At 29.8% G+C, this 15,478-nt stretch overlaps 2 protein-coding genes across 6 annotated transcripts; both read right to left on the reverse strand.

The window, feature by feature from the left end:
- Positions 1 to 3,453: 3,453 nt before the first annotated feature.
- Positions 3,454 to 7,643, reverse strand: LOC101207894 (protein N-terminal glutamine amidohydrolase). Of its 4 annotated transcripts, none has more exons than XM_011653825.2 (6): positions 7,240 to 7,643; positions 6,706 to 6,811; positions 6,070 to 6,147; positions 5,790 to 5,920; positions 5,134 to 5,258; positions 3,454 to 3,873 (listed from the first exon to the last, which is right to left on the reverse strand). In XM_011653825.2, exons 1-6 carry the CDS (start codon positions 7,311 to 7,313, stop codon positions 3,722 to 3,724), a joined length of 666 nt encoding a protein of 221 aa, XP_011652127.1. In that variant the 5' UTR covers positions 7,314 to 7,643; the 3' UTR covers positions 3,454 to 3,721. The 4 variants fall into 4 exon arrangements, with proteins under 4 accessions (XP_011652127.1, XP_011652128.1, XP_031739372.1 ...); XM_011653826.2 differs by having other exon boundaries at positions 6,702 to 6,811; positions 7,240 to 7,305; XM_031883512.1 differs by lacking the exon at positions 7,240 to 7,643 and adding an exon at positions 6,907 to 7,104 and having other exon boundaries at positions 5,790 to 5,843; positions 6,661 to 6,811.
- Positions 7,644 to 8,228: 585 nt separating this feature from the next.
- Positions 8,229 to 12,527, reverse strand: LOC101207075 (beta-glucosidase 11). 2 transcript variants are annotated; one of them, XM_031883510.1, is made up of 13 exons: positions 12,280 to 12,527; positions 12,132 to 12,195; positions 11,490 to 11,542; positions 11,136 to 11,211; positions 10,944 to 11,015; positions 10,731 to 10,818; positions 10,260 to 10,521; positions 10,028 to 10,134; positions 9,653 to 9,870; positions 9,270 to 9,310; positions 8,963 to 9,032; positions 8,733 to 8,823; positions 8,229 to 8,626 (listed from the first exon to the last, which is right to left on the reverse strand). In XM_031883510.1, the coding sequence occupies exons 1-13, from the start codon at positions 12,418 to 12,420 to the stop codon at positions 8,398 to 8,400; spliced, it is 1,512 nt and encodes a 503-aa protein (XP_031739370.1). In that variant the 5' UTR covers positions 12,421 to 12,527; the 3' UTR covers positions 8,229 to 8,397. The 2 variants fall into 2 exon arrangements, with proteins under 2 accessions (XP_031739370.1, XP_011652130.1); XM_011653828.2 differs by having other exon boundaries at positions 10,028 to 10,143; positions 12,280 to 12,526.
- Positions 12,528 to 15,478: the final 2,951 nt, after the last annotated feature.

Raw genomic sequence — 15,478 nt, forward strand, 5'->3', positions numbered from 1 at the left:
AATTAACTTGGAAAACGAAACTAACAACAACATTAACTTTATTTATTTTGTATTAGAATAAATATTGTTAGTCCCTGTGCATTTTTTAACTTAAAAAACCAAGTGTATACCATTTTCAAATCTAGTGTATATATATATTAAAAGAAAATAGTACAATAATTTATTTGGAATAAGTAGTTTAGTATAGAATAGTTGGGTAAATTGTAAAAATGATCTAAATTTTATGGCGGTTGCAATTATAGTATCAAGTGTTTAAATTTGAAAATGATGCACCGTAAATGTTAGAATTAATCATCAATAACTCACATAATTGCAGTTATGAGTTTTTTATTTTAGAGTTATTATAAAATTGAGGAAAAAAGACAAGAGTAATTAAGTAGTTAGGTTAGGAAGGAACGAAGGGGGAGCGATGGTGAGGGTAGAAGTGTTAACGGTTTGGGTTTAAACTAAAACCACACCTAAAATGTAAAAAAAAAAAAAAAAAAAAGAAATCATACGAAACTGAACTAAACCGCACGTTTGTGTTAAACTGAATAAAAACCGAGCCGCATATGAAGTCCAGTTTAAACCGCGCAAAATTTTAGACCACAAAAGCATCAAGTTTGACTTTCTATTTTAAATTTTGAGCCACCAAAGTAGCGAGTTTTATAAAATTTTCTTTACATTTTAGATATGAATAGATATCGAGTCAAACGTATTAAAAAACAAAATTTTTATTAACATTTTTTTAATATTTTAAAACCAAAATGAAGTGAACTGTTTTAACATAACACAAACTACAACAAATGACATGCAATCGCTTTCGATTCGATTTCATTTTCAAATATTTGAAGGACGTTCCTAGGTTATGGTATAGAGGAGAAGAATGGTTCGTGTGAGTGAATAGAGAAAAAAAAAAGGAAAAAGAAAAGAGGAGGGTGAGGGGTCCACTTGGGTTGGTGGGACCCAACTAGAGATTTTGCAGTTAGGATGTGGAGGAAGGAATAAGGAAGAAGAAGAAAAATGTTATTGTTGTTATTTATTAATAATAAATATTATTATTATTATTTAAACAATTTAAAAAAATATGAAGAATCACGTGCCCTTACAAGAACACACCAAAACAAAGTGGATAAGGACAACTTATTTTCCTCACTCTTACTTCTCTTTCATACCGACCCGACCCGATCCGACTTATTCTCTTTTTCTTTTTATTATTATTATTATTATCAAAGTTATTGAAAATATTTATAAAATAAATTGTAATTTTATATCAACTTCTCTCCTTTTCACTCTCTAATTTTCTCTTTTTTGTGTTTGCCAAAGCCACCTCCCTCGTTACCCATGGGGGACCCAAAGCAGTAGAAAATGGTGGGTTAGGAGAGTGACAATGTGGGAGAAATATATCCTTTTATTTTTTTTTTCTACATTTACTCTCTACTTTTTCTTTATTCTCTCCATTTTTATTTCTTTTCTTCATTTATTACCATTCTCATTCCAAAGCATTTAATTAAAAGTAATTTTGGTACAATTTCACGAAATTAAAACATTAATAATTGGCTTTTTTTAAAAAATGCATATTTAATTAAATGTGTTAAGATCTTAGTTATTCGAGAGTGGGAAAAATGAGAAAATAAAATCAATCACTCTCGTTTTAAAAATACTTTTTAGTTAAAAAGCAGTGCATATTATAAGACAAGAATATGATTTGTGAAAAACAAAAAATAAAATAAAATAAAGGCAAAGAACACGATTCTTTATTTTATTTTTTCTGATAAAGATATAATAACAGATGGAATAATTTTAATTTCTAAGAATAAAAGTAAAATCAATTTTCATCACATGAGATCTAATTGTTCTTTATATAGTATAATTTAATTAAAAACAAATCAATTTATAAATTAATTAAAACAATACATCTTATTATTTTTTTGGAAAATTAGCCCTATAATATAGTTCACTACAAGCATCTCAAAATGGAGTTATAGAACATTTTTAAAAATAGTACAATAATCTAAAATATTTGAAATTTTATTATATTTGATCAAAATTTTCATTCTTAATCATTTTCCTTGTGTTTATTTTCTTTGTATTTTAATAAAAGAAATATATTTTTAAAATAATAAAAAATGATTGTAAATAACAAAATTAAATAATATAGATGTGCATACTTAATCATTTTTTTAAAAAGTAGATTAAAGAAAAAGAGAAGAAGAAGAAGAAGAAGAAGAAGAAAAGGGTTTAATTTAAAAGTGATTATGGAAGGAAGAGCCCACAGAAGCGTGTGTGTGTTTTTCTTTTGCCTCTTTAATTTGGTGGAGGAGCCAAAAGGGGACACGTGGCAAGTGTTGGTTGCTTCGCCGGCTACCATCACTAACCTTATTATTATTATTATCATTATTAGGGTTATCTCATGTAATGTTACTTCGTCCTTCCTAAAGAAAACGAAAGGATAAGAAAAAAATAAGAGGGAGGATTTTGGAGTTTTTTTTTCTCTTTTTCTAAAAACTAAATTTAAAATTATTATCATTATTATTTTTAATATTATAAAAAAAACAAAAACGAAGGGTGTTTCGGGTATAATTATTATTTTATTTTGAATAGAAAAAATGGATATTCTATATTTGAATAAACCTTTTATCGTCCTTAAATATTTTGATTCCTATCGTACTATATATATATACCAAGATATAGACAATATGTTTTTGGTAGATATGCTTATTTGTTTTTACATTTGCTTGAATTTGAAAACTTTCTTTATACTGAATTTCATTAATTGATTTTTTTTTTCCTTCTATTTTTTGAGTTTCAAAATTTTGCTTCACTTTTAGGGTTTGAACATTTTTTAGAAAGTTATTTTCATGATTGTTTGCATTCCCATTTTTCCACTACCTTTCCAAAATAATTTTGTTTGATTTTTCTTGGTGGTTATGCATTTCATTTAAAATTATTTTAGTTATATATATATATATTTTTAGTTTATACATGTTTTTTCTTTCTTTATGGGATCATTTTTATTGAAACTCCACTTATTTTATTTGGTGGAATGTCTACATATTATATCTAATTTATTTTAAATATTTGTAAACGCTATGCCTTTTATGTGAATTTTGTTAAGCATTAAAAAAAAACTATTTTTATTTCTACTATATTTTTGTGTTGTAAATTTGAAATATCAAAAATTTGTAAATGAAGTGATGGTTGAGATAACGATTTTTGACGTACAATTAGTTTTGTAAAAAGAACTTTTTAACAATCAAATTTGATGTTTGATTCTAAAGGTTGGAACCAAAATAAATGTCTTACAATTTTTAACCATCAAATATTAATAAATTTTTATTAACTGTTACTCCAAAATAGCCCTTTACAGAATTGGAAACTTGAATATCAGTTTAAATGTTTAATTTTATACTACTAAATGTTGTTTATATACCAACAAAATTAATTTTTAACGACTAAAAACTTCTTTCAAAATAAATTTAAACATGTCAAAATGATTTTATCTATTCAAAATCACTTCCAAACATAGCTATCCATCCAGTGAGCATCAGCATGTACAGAAGAACTGGCATGCATAAACTCAGGACAACAAAATTCCTCATTTGAGAAAGCAGCTCCAGATTTTAGGGTAAAGCAATGCCAGACAACTCAACTTTCTAGCAATCTTCAAATTTTTAGTGCATGTATAGAAAACCAAGAACATAAATTTTTAGAAACTTACCAGAATTTTTTTCAATCCTATTTAAAGAATTTGAGTGAAAAACTCCTCTAAATTATTTGCGACCGCTCCAAGTTTTTGAGAAAAAACTGCATCTTTCACATCAATGGTTTTGTTCGAATAAACATCGCCTGTCTTGATTTCCATATACTCATATAGGTTGTGCATAGTTCCATCTGATACCCAAGACAGTACAAGAGGAAACAATGAAAGAAGATCAATTAAAGCCAAAGGCCAATCGATAAATATTCTAAAAGAGAGGCAGTAGATAGGAATCAATTCCAGTTAAGACAACTTAGAGAGTTTGTAATTAATGGACAAGTTGAATGACATGGCCACAATCAACATGTAAATTACTGGTAAACTTTCAAATTGAATTTAGCCAAATTTGTGCTTGGTCATTCAAAACGTCAGATAACAGATTCAAGACATTCTAACAATTTATAACAAAGTTTTGAACCATGAACAAATCTTTCCCAAGTTATCCTTTTGATGATGAATTCTTGACAAACTATATCAAGCAAGAGCCCCATTCTTAGTCCCAATCAATTCCTTTTGATGGGTGAAGCATCTCAAACTACTATGATATAAAATATACCCACCAATTTGATGTTTCCTTTCAATGTTCTCATGATCTATAAAATCCTCAATATGGATTCTTACACAAATGTTACCAATGAGAATACGATAGAACCCAAATATACTGAAAGAAACACGATAACCATGTTTTCGAGGTACTTGGCCCTCCAAATGTTGAGACCAATCTCAAGCCAGAATTCACTCACCACAATATTACCCATTTTTCATATTCTCCTTTTCTCTGATTATAACCAAATTCCATAATCAACTCTCCTAACCAATTACTAATATATATATTGGACCCCTAGTTTGGATAGTTGGTATTATTGGTAGTAAAGAGCATTCTAGTAATTAGACATCAAGCTTGTTTGGTTTTTTGGGTCATAAATAAGTGAGAGTGAGGCTTGAGGGGCGAAGAACTTTGAAAGAGACTAGCCCTCTCAAAAGGCTAGGATAGGTTACTTTTCTTATAATATTACAGCATACTTCTATATTTGAGTGTTCTTAAGTTTTCTGTGTTATTCTCGACTGTTCTTGTTAGGCGGTATCCTAACAACATTCTTAATTGATTAAACAAAGCATCACCAAGTAAGCCATGAAAAAACAAAGCATGCATCCATTGTCTTTTATGTTGGCATGTAATTTTCTAGGATCGTTGATGAACAATTTAAAAGTTATAAGTTTTTCAATGCAGTTTTTTACCATTTTTTTTCCAGAAGCATGTCACAAACAAGATATCATCAAAACAAAAAAACCGTGCATGAACATGGCAGTTGAGGCCCCAAGAAGACTATTTTTCAAGGATAGAGAAACATGACAGGCTAAATTGATTACTCATCAGGAGCTAGTACTCTTACCTTCGGCAACAATGGCTTCATAGTCAGGAGGTTTAGCCATCCAATTTCCATTTGAATCTTTCATGTGCCTTCTATCAGATGCAAAGTGACGAAAAAGTATTGGAGCATGAATGATTCTGAAAAGCCTGTCCCCAGAAAATAGCAGGTTTTTATTAAAATTTTGACAAACAGTATAAGTATTTTAAGCTTGAATTACACTTCACAAAGAAATGACTGCCTTCTAAATTGAGAAACCTTTATTAACACACTACAAGATCATTGCAATACCAATTCTATTTCTTTTGATAGACAGAGACTTTTGCAAAACAGTTTTGAGTAGAACATTAGTGTCAAACTTAAAGTTGGATCAATATGGAGAATAACAACTAGGAATCATTATTAGATTAGCCCAATTATAATACCAACATAATAAAATTTCGAAGTATAGACTTCACTTGATGTAGTGCTCCTAGACTCCGCTTCTAGAGTCTTTCAAAATTCTAGCAGGGTGTGCTTGTGCTTGCCAGATCCTCGTGATGGTACTTGAAAAGTGAAAAATCTGTATCTCACTACATTTAAGAACACTCACCCCAAATGTTTTCAACCAATAAAATTCAACGACAAGATAATTGTGAACATATGCATTAAAAAAATGAGTTGTAGCTAACAGGTTCTACCTTTGATACTCAGGGGAGATTTGAAATGATGGCCTGATAGCTTGTGACACATAGCTGCCCAGAGGGAGAGGTAAATGAAGAGTTGAGTCTAAATCCCACACTAAAAAAGGAAATTCACCTTCTATCTTTCTCTGTCAATTGAAATGAACTCAACATCTTAAAAGTAAAAAAACAAGAAAAGCTTGCAGCAATGATCAAAATAAAGTTCTAATGCAACTCAATAGGTGATTATGACTCAAACAGCAATTGTTAAAGTAGGATAGACTAGACTGTGTCTTACCTGAATGCAAATGACATGGTAATCCCACAAAACAAGACCATCTGCCCTTTTGCTGGCTTTCTGATGCCAAAGGGGAATCTAAACAAATTTTTTTGAGGGGTGGGGGAAGTTAGGCTTTTAATTAGTAAACAAGGATTTCACTCAAAGAAAGATGAATTTAACTAGATGTTATCAAATGACATGAACAACATAATCGGTACCAGGCTTGAAACTAATCTTGCTTGCAGAGCAAACATTTCTTTGAAATAAGAAACAAAAAAAAGATTCCTCATTGATAGAAGGAAATGAAAAGAGAAACAAGAGAAATATTTCATGGACTCCTATGCCAAAAGGTAAAAAGTCCATCCAAAATGGTAGCTATCTTAGAGATTGGGTAATTACAAAACTAGAAGATCTCCTAAAAATTAGGAAGTGCCAAATGTTTTCGACCACCTTCTACCATTCAAAACAGCTTTCCCATTCCTTTCTAACAAAGAGCACGAGTACAATTTCTCTCGAATCATGCCATCATTATCGAACCTAAGTCTACCAATGACTAGAAATGACACTTTGAATAGTAACAAGAACGAGCACTGATTTAGCAAAACTTACTTATCCTCAGAAATGGCTAAAATACCAGAGAAACAACATACGTGCCTGCTTCTTCTCATTAGAAATGAAAACAACAAAAAGATCAGCTCCCTCTGCATCAGCCAATCTGTTTGTACATAATTTCTTGCATAGAAAATAAACATTCTCCTCACTGCAAAATTGAAAATACAAAAATACTTCAAAGCTGATCTTCCATTCCGTTGTGGCTGTACTACAAGTATGAAACTTCATATTTAAAAAATATACCCTATTCAATTCAATTCCAGCGCAGTTCAAATATTGTTAGAACTGCCAACTAAAGTAATTTCTTGCCGTTGTTTAGACTCAAGTCCACAGTTCCATAAAAATTACACTTCAAAAAGGGTGTCGGAAGAATAAATCGGCAAGAAATTTTAGTCTTGTCTTCTGCATTCCATCTTCTTTCTTTGGTCATTTTGGGATATGGGAAATTTTAGCAGCATATCGTTAAAAGAACACATTGAAGATTTTTTTTTAAAAAAAAACCCATGTTTAAGAACAAAGAAACACGACAAAATAGATAATAATTCAGATTGTGAAGGCAATGGTTCGATTGATTACCAGTAGAAAGGAGTATGGCGGAACTGAGAAACATCCAAATCACTCGATTCTACCGTTGATGCTGTTGAAGCCATGGCTTAATCTAATCGGCTAGTTGAGTTCCTTCAGATTCTAGAAAAGAGCATGCACTTTCGAAAAGTTTTTGGTTAGTTTGATCGTATTGAAAAACAAGCATTTGAATATAAAAATGGAACAAATTCAAACTATAGGGTTCAAAATGATATTTTAATTTTTCTCCCTTCTAGTTCTAATTTGGTGCCCACTAAGGATTCAAACGTCTACTACACATAGCAACAATTTATCTGAGATTATAGAGTTTGTTTGTGAGAGTTTATTCATGATTTCAGCAAACTTCGATGATGACTTACATTATGTCTAATATTTCTCAAATCAAACCAGATAACATGTTGATATCATAAGATGTAACTATTAAGTTAAGATATTTCTTAGATAGAGCAGATCTATTTGTTTTACAATAAGTGGTTAACACGAATATTATATATATTTAATTTATACGTATCCATTCATTTTCACATAAAAATAATAATAAAAATAACTACTTTAAAATGTTTTCATACGCGTTAATTATGTGAACTATATTTTTCAATTGTTGATGTTGATGAGATACAATTATTCGAGTTAAAATATTTCAATTATAAAATTATTATATTTTACACTTCACTTTACCTTACCTTCTCAACCACATTGATATGCAAATAGAAGTATGTATCTAACCAATTAAGTCACTTAATTTTGGTTCAAAAGAACGTCACCATCTTCCTTTAATAAAAATAATTAAAAGTTCATAACTTTTTTGTTTTACTTTTAGTGCAATTAGCAAATTCAAATCTTAGACGTGATTACTAATGCATGCTCGTATACTAGGTTGCATGCATTTTTTTCCCTTTTGATTAAGCAAATCTCGCTGCTAATTAATTTAATCAAACATTAACAAAAAGAAAATGTACTATCTTGTTTGGAACTTTGGATAAGATCAATTTTCCTTTTTAATACGTGGGTTTTCGACGGAATGCTAATTACCTCGAGGTCACAATCATACATATTTAAATAACTAGGTTGTGATTTAGTCTTTTATTTTATTTTATTTTTGACATTTTTCAAGGGTATAATAGTTTCCCTTTTACACTATCTTTTGAATTAAGAATAAAACAAGAGCTCCTCCGTAGTTGGATCAAAATCTAAACTAGTAGAAGCTTTCCCTTTTAAAAAGTTGGAATACCATTTTGCAGAGAGCTTAGGATATCTTTTTCGATCCGGGTCATCCAAGTCTACGTAGAATAATCCATAACTCGTTTCATAGCCAGTCAATAACTCGTACACATCAATAAATGACCATGTAAAATACCCACTTATATTTGATCCATTCCTACAAAAATAAACATTAATCAAACATTTTAGACAGTATACACACAGTACACATTTATATAATCATTGTAGGAAAGGGACGATAATATGTGTAAGAAAGTAATTACCTCAATGCATCAAAAACTACTTGAATATGTTCCATAGTGTATTTCACTCTTGGCACATCATGCAACGATGAATTCCTCTCAGTTTCAAAACCTATATCAGTGAAAATCATTTCCAACCCCACAGATTAACTTCACTAGAGAGAGATCTTTAAAAGTAATTAAAATTGATGAAATATGAAGAAAAATATGGGATTATTCTTTAATTAATTAGTATAGATATCGAGAGATACCATTTTCGTAGATAATGATGGGAGGGTTGGCAAAATCTTGGATTAAATACTCAAGCACTCCTTTCAGGCTCTACAATACAATACGACTTAGAAATACATTAACTCAAACATAGTTATGTGTATGTTTTTCTTTATTAAAAAGAGAGGAATTGAGAATATAGTAACAAAAAAAAGTTCTGTTAAATAATGTGTTACCCACCACTGTAATAATTAACATGTACTACTCTAAATATTTAGGTCCCATATTTTATTCTCCATCTTAGATAGAAAGCTACTAATTAATGAATTGTAAATTTCCAACTCTCACCTTGGCTGATGTTAAAGATTTTTCTGCTCTTGATAGAAATCCTGTGTCAAAATGTCATGTAAAGTTAATAAGGCGTAATTATCAATTGATAAACTAATAATTTAAATACCAAATAACTCTATATGCGTCAAATAGCTCATAAGAGTAGAAGTATGTTTGGAGCAAAGTTTAAATTATTTACGGATATGTAGATATATTTGTGAAATATATCTGTAAATTCAAAGGTTTGATATTGTATCTCGATATATTCGTAAAATTGAGATTCCGATATTTTAATCCTTCAATTGGAGTGAATTCAAAATAACTTTTCTAACCATAAAATTATTTCAAAATCTTGAAGCCTAAACTTGTCACTTAACCTCAATATTGATATGAAAACGTACTCATTTGTACTTGTAGATCAGCATAGACATCTCTATATTCTACGCTCGAATTGCTAGGCAAGTATTTGCATGACAGGTCTCCATAATATGTGATCCCTATAAAGTCATAAGAGCCTTTCACTAAGTTGCCTTCATCCTTTGTAAAAATGGGGAGTTTTGAGCCTACTATTTTCTTCATCATACTAGAATAGTCTCCAACCATCAATGGACGGAGAACCCTGCACTCAGCCAACAATAATAAACAATAAAGGTTTTTGTCGATATCGACATAGTTTAATCGGTTTTGACATATATATGGTTCGATAAAAGATGTTAGATGTTTGACTCTTTTACCTCTCTAAATGTTTGATGAGAAAAAAAACTCTAAAAACTTACCAATCAAATAAGAATTGTCTGGCTATTTGAGCAACATGTGCATCTTCTTTTGAATTGGTAGAAGGAGCAAATGAAATTCCATAGATGCTGATTCCTATATGACCATGCTGTTTGTGCTATCCATGTATATATGTTGTATTAAAAATTATTTGTGGGATCCTCGACCATAAAGTTTAAGAAGAAAACAAAAGTATAGCTTTTTCAAAAGGAAGTTTGGAGAGAATGCACCCACCTTGTACTTTGTTTTGTACAAATTTGCAGCTGATGCATGTGCTAGTACACTATGATGCAGAGCTAAGTATGGCTCGGTTGTAGAGTTTCCTTTAGAGCAACTTTTGTATTGCCCAAATGGAAATGAACATCTTTCTGGTGGCAAAAATCCCAAATCATATCCTCCAAGTACAAACACATTTGGCTCATTCACTGTTGTCCAATACAACACCCTATCTCCAAATTCTCTAAAGCAAACTTCTGCATATGCACTGAAATCTTCTCTACATTCACACATTCGATAGCTTCAATTAGTTTTAGGTGCTGACTCCAATGTGTATTCACACATGGAGACCAAATTAAAAGGCATATATATAATTAATTAGGGTGATTTAGTAATAGAATTGAAATAAAAATAGAAGGGTTAAAATGGATCCCGTCTTACAAAAATGAACTACGTAACAAAATCATTCATGGGTTCAAATACACTCACACAATCTTTGGACTGATCCATCCTCCGTATTCATCTTCAAGTGCTTGTGGAAGATCATAATTGTATAATGTTACATGTGGTTGGATGCCTATTATTCAATCATGTAAACAAAATCAATAAAAACAACATAAATTTATCAATGTATATAATATTCACTTATAATATTTTAGTTTATGTTTGTGGCTGACTGATATTGAAAAGTTTTCATTTAACCATGAAGAAGTAGCTCATTGATGAGATTGTTGTAGTACTCCAAGCCTTTTGGGTTCAAAGGTCCTCTTCCATCTAAACAGACACAAACAAAAAGGAGAATATGGTTCAAATAATGCATAATTTCATTTCTGTTCTTTAGTGATCATAATATTATTGTTTAATTTGTACAAAGATCGCTTGTGTCTTAATTACTTGGAATGAGTCTTGACCATGAGATAGAAAATCTATAAGCATCAAGTCCCACATCTGCCATAAGCTTCACATCTTCCTGTACTTTATTAACAAACGCTAATTAATTAACCACCACGAACCAATATACTTCTACTAACCAAAATTGTAATGAATGTAAAAGTAACATTGAGGTTGCATCGAATTTAGTACAACACAATAATCAACATTAATGTTAGCACAACACAATAATCAACATTTGCTTAGCACAACACAATAATCAACATTTGGTTCGACCAAAATTCTCAATTATTGGCCATGAAAATAAATCGAAATGAAAAAGGAAGGAAGATAATATATTTAAATTTTCATGCAAACCTTGTATTTATGATATTGATTGCATCCTACGTCGATGTCTTCTGTCTGTTGTCCTATTGTTCAAATGACATAAACAAAAACAAGAAAAGAAAATTTAGGCACTGCTTTGTAATTAAGAATTTGGTTTTGTGTTTTTAAGCCTACAAATTCAACATTTTTTCTATCTCTAAATCTCTTACTTAAGCCCAGCTTTGAAAACTAAATATGTGAGAGATCGAAACATTACTAAAGTAATAAAAACAACCCATTAACAGTGACTCTTTTCTTGAGTTCAACACATATGATATCCATACTCTATAAATGTGGCCAAAATTTGGAACTTCATAAACTTTGAGTTCATGAGAATTGATGCAAAACTTTTAAAAGTTTAATTCAAATAATTTTAGAAACGAGTTACCTGTATCTACACTCTATATAAATGTACTTCTATAGTGGGTTTTGAAAGTACAAGGAAACTGATCTTAAAACTAACGGCAGAACAGTTTTTAAAATATTTTCTTAATGTAATAGAGAAACTTTTGAAAATTTTCAAAGTTAAGTGATATTATTTAAACCCATAGTTTCACGTAGAAACACCTTGAGAAACTACAAAGTCGCAAAAAAATGAGTAAAATTTTGTGTGTAGAGAGAGAGAGAGAGTACCAGATTGAGCAAACGTATCCCAAATGCTGGGAGTCCTTCCATCTTCCTTGGCTGCCCCTTCCACCTTTATCAAATTTCAACCAAAAAGTTAATATCTTTGAAGACCCAAAAAAGATGAAATATGATTATAAAAAAAAAGGATATAAACCTGAAAAGCAGTAGTGCCAGAACCAAAGATAAAATCAGATGGAAAATCGTATCTATTATCAACACCATGCGTGCCTCCTAAAATGGATATCAGCAAGAACAGAGGCAACAAACTGATGATGATGATGATATTGATACCCATTATTGTTATTGTTTGGGAACAAATTAAATTTGCCTACTCTTTCTCTGTTATTTATTTATGAACTTAAATCTTAACATGAAAGAGATCAGAGACGTATGCATCCATTGCTTGGTTTAAATTAAAATCGGTTTGTGGTCCAACTTTTAAGTTTGTTTGGTTGGTGCTCACCATATCTCTTAGCTTTCTATTTCATATATACGATAAAGAACCTTTCATGCATATGCACCCCTTAACCTCCTATTCTCAGACGAACATTTACTCCTCTACGCTACTGATCTTGTTGGTCACTCCAACCACTTTTTCTCCAATTTGTACTTTTGTTTGAAAGCCTTGAGAATCTCACCCACAAAATTGTTTCTACAACCATAGCTTTGATATTAATTGATTTGGATAACGAATTCGAAATAATTGCCTCAATATCACTTGATTAGGACAAGAGAATCAAAATAATTGTATGGAGGCCCTATATGAAAAAGAGTTCAAAGTTAAAAAAGAAATGAGGTTTGATCTTCTGCTACGAACTTAAATCTTTAACATCTTAACCTCTATCTAGGAGAAAGCATCGATTGGTCAGAGTCGAAGTCGACTTATGGTATTTTGGTCTATCATGCCTCCTCTATATGGGTGTGGGATATTGTGTTTGAAGTACTTTGATTCATTTCCGCACGTAACCATGTTTAAATTTAAATTTGGAGAGATTTTATGCATGATGGATGTAATTGAAATAAAAAGAGAAAATAATATCATTGCATGCAAGAAACTTGGGTTAAAATTTTTAAGGAAAATTTCGTTTTCCTCTGATTTGGAAGAAAAATTTGAGATTTTTTTTTGAAAAAAGTAGTCACTTTAGTTTCTTAAGAGCTCTCTAAGAATTTTATATTGTTAGCAACCAAACCATAGCATACCATTTTAGGCATGGCATCACTATTTTTCTTGTTAAAAGAAAATTAATCCAAACATGTGTTTTCATTCATTTACTTTGGTGTTAATTTTAGATAATAACAACATGGGGAAAAAAAATAGGGAAAAATTACAAGATATTATTCTACAATAATATAATAATAATGGTATAGAGCATGTATTGAAAAAAAGAGTAATAACATTATGTCATGTGAATTATTTCATTTAGGTTTCAATAATATTTTCAATGATGTAGTTGAGAGAGGTGATTTTGAGCAACCTACATAAAAGTACTAAGAAGAGACAAAAGAAAAAATGAGGTCATTTACTCAAAATAGTAACTTAGTATAAATTAGTGTGAAAGAATCAAACTTTATTTCATATTGTGCATATAAGTCATCTTTTTCCTTTTAGTTTAACCAAACAAAAGTTCCAGCAGATATTTACCATTGATGACTATTTTAAAAATAATAATTAAGCATATAATAATATTTAAATTTTTTTGCAAATATAGCAAAACTATCACTGATATGAGTCTATTAGTGATAGACCAATATTTGTAACGTGGTCTATCGGTGGTGATAGACTCCTATCATTGATAGAATTTGACAAATTTTGCTATATTTGAAAAAATTTTAAAATGTTTTTATATACTTAATTAATTTGAATTTAATTGTTAAATTTGCAACTATAAACCAACCACTTTTTGTTTGCATGTTGTAATTAAAGAAATAAATGAATTACTCAATCACATTGTGATCAAATAAAGAAAGGGTAATGGCTTTAAATGTAGAGTAATAATTTATGTAGAAGAGCAAAGAGACATTATTCATTGGTAATTATCAAATATTGAAGTCTTTCAAATTAGAAATATTATTCGGAGAAAAATTGCATCAAATAACAAAAACATTTAGAAAAAAAAAAAGTTCATCATACTTTTTTTTTTTTTTTTTTTTTTTGCATATCGCGCATACGATAAAATTTGTGATATCAAACACTTATCAGACGGTAATTATAGGGCTATGAGAAGGTTATCAAACGGTAATTATATAATTATCAACTTTTAAATTTGATACTTTTGCAATTTAGAAAATGCAGTGATATTAATCTTATTATCATAATTTTTTTTTTTACAGTAGAATTGAGTTCTTAGAAATATCATAGAAAATATTTATTAAATTAGTCAATTTTTATACGATTTGTTTGAAACATTTTATTATTTTGCCTACCAAGTTTTCTCACTTAGGAATTGTTTGTATTTGGTCCTCCAACCTTGCTTACTTGAGGCCACAAGTGGATTTAGTATAGGTATAAAAAGACTTGAGCTTTCCTCAACTTTATTACCGTCTTTATATAATATAAATATATAAAGAAAACTATTTAAATTTGTATACTTCTAAGTAATTTAGTGGTTACTCTACTTTTCAACCAAGTTTGAATCTTATATATGTAATTAATTTATAAAACATCAACATAATTTTTTCTAGCTTTTTAATTTTTCAAATTTTTCTTCTTCTTCAACATCATTAAGTTTTTATCGATTTTTTTAGTTTGTTATTTTATTTATATGCCTTTGATTTTATTATTTAAAATTATTATTATTTCTTGTTTTAGTTTTTAAAATTTCTTCTTCAACTTTATCTCCTAATTTACGAGGTAAGTAAATTTATTGATTTTTAGAACGAGTCACTAAACTATAAAACTCTTGTCAATAAATTTTCTAGATCCGCCATTACTTGAGGTCAACTATAAGTTTGGTTGAGAAAATTTAAGGTTGAAGTAGGAATGAATATCCTATAATACAAGCTTATTTCACAAGCTATAGCTAAGAAAACTCTACCACTCAACCCCATTTCTCTCCTCCAACAAAATATAAGTAAAAATATCTGAACTTTTTTACTCTTTTTAACTTCAAATTTTTAGTCTAAATCACATTTAACTAAAACCATAAATCAACTAACTTTTACTCATGAAATTCGTTCGAAATATTTTATTATAACGAGCCTTTTTATCTTTTTAAGAGTTGTTCGTCTCTTGTTCCTTCCAATAGTATTGACTTAATTCTAGTAGGTATAATTTTTTTTTGGCTAAGATGATATTTGTGTCTATCTACGTTAAACGATCCAATTTTTTTTCTTGCTTTAAAAGTTGCTTGACG

Source organism: Cucumis sativus, chromosome 3 (genome assembly GCF_000004075.3).
Source record: "Cucumis sativus cultivar 9930 chromosome 3, Cucumber_9930_V3, whole genome shotgun sequence".
Classification (NCBI taxonomy): Eukaryota; Viridiplantae; Streptophyta; class Magnoliopsida; order Cucurbitales; family Cucurbitaceae; genus Cucumis; species Cucumis sativus.

What these genes read in the sequence shown, in the direction of transcription:
- LOC101207894 (XM_011653825.2), bottom strand. Translation starts at nt 7,313, where the DNA reads ATGGCTTCAACAGCATCAACGGTAGAATCGAGTGATTTGGATGTTTCT. An exon ending in TTTCTAATGAGAAGAAGCAG is followed by an intron (nt 6,148 to 6,705) that starts GCACGTATGTTG and finishes AAATTTGTTTAG; the next exon opens with ATTCCCCTTTGGCATCAGAA. An exon ending in TGAAGCCATTGTTGCCGAAG is followed by an intron (nt 3,874 to 5,133) that starts GTAAGAGTACTA and finishes CTTGGGTATCAG; the next exon opens with ATGGAACTATGCACAACCTA.
- LOC101207075 (XM_011653828.2), bottom strand. Translation starts at nt 12,420, where the DNA reads ATGGGTATCAATATCATCATCATCATCAGTTTGTTGCCTCTGTTCTTG. An exon ending in AGACAATTCTTATTTGATTG is followed by an intron (nt 9,871 to 10,027) that starts GTAAGTTTTTAG and finishes GGCTGAGTGCAG; the next exon opens with GGTTCTCCGTCCATTGATGG. An exon ending in GTAGTTTTTGATGCATTGAG is followed by an intron (nt 8,627 to 8,732) that starts GTAATTACTTTC and finishes TTATTTTTGTAG; the next exon opens with GAATGGATCAAATATAAGTG.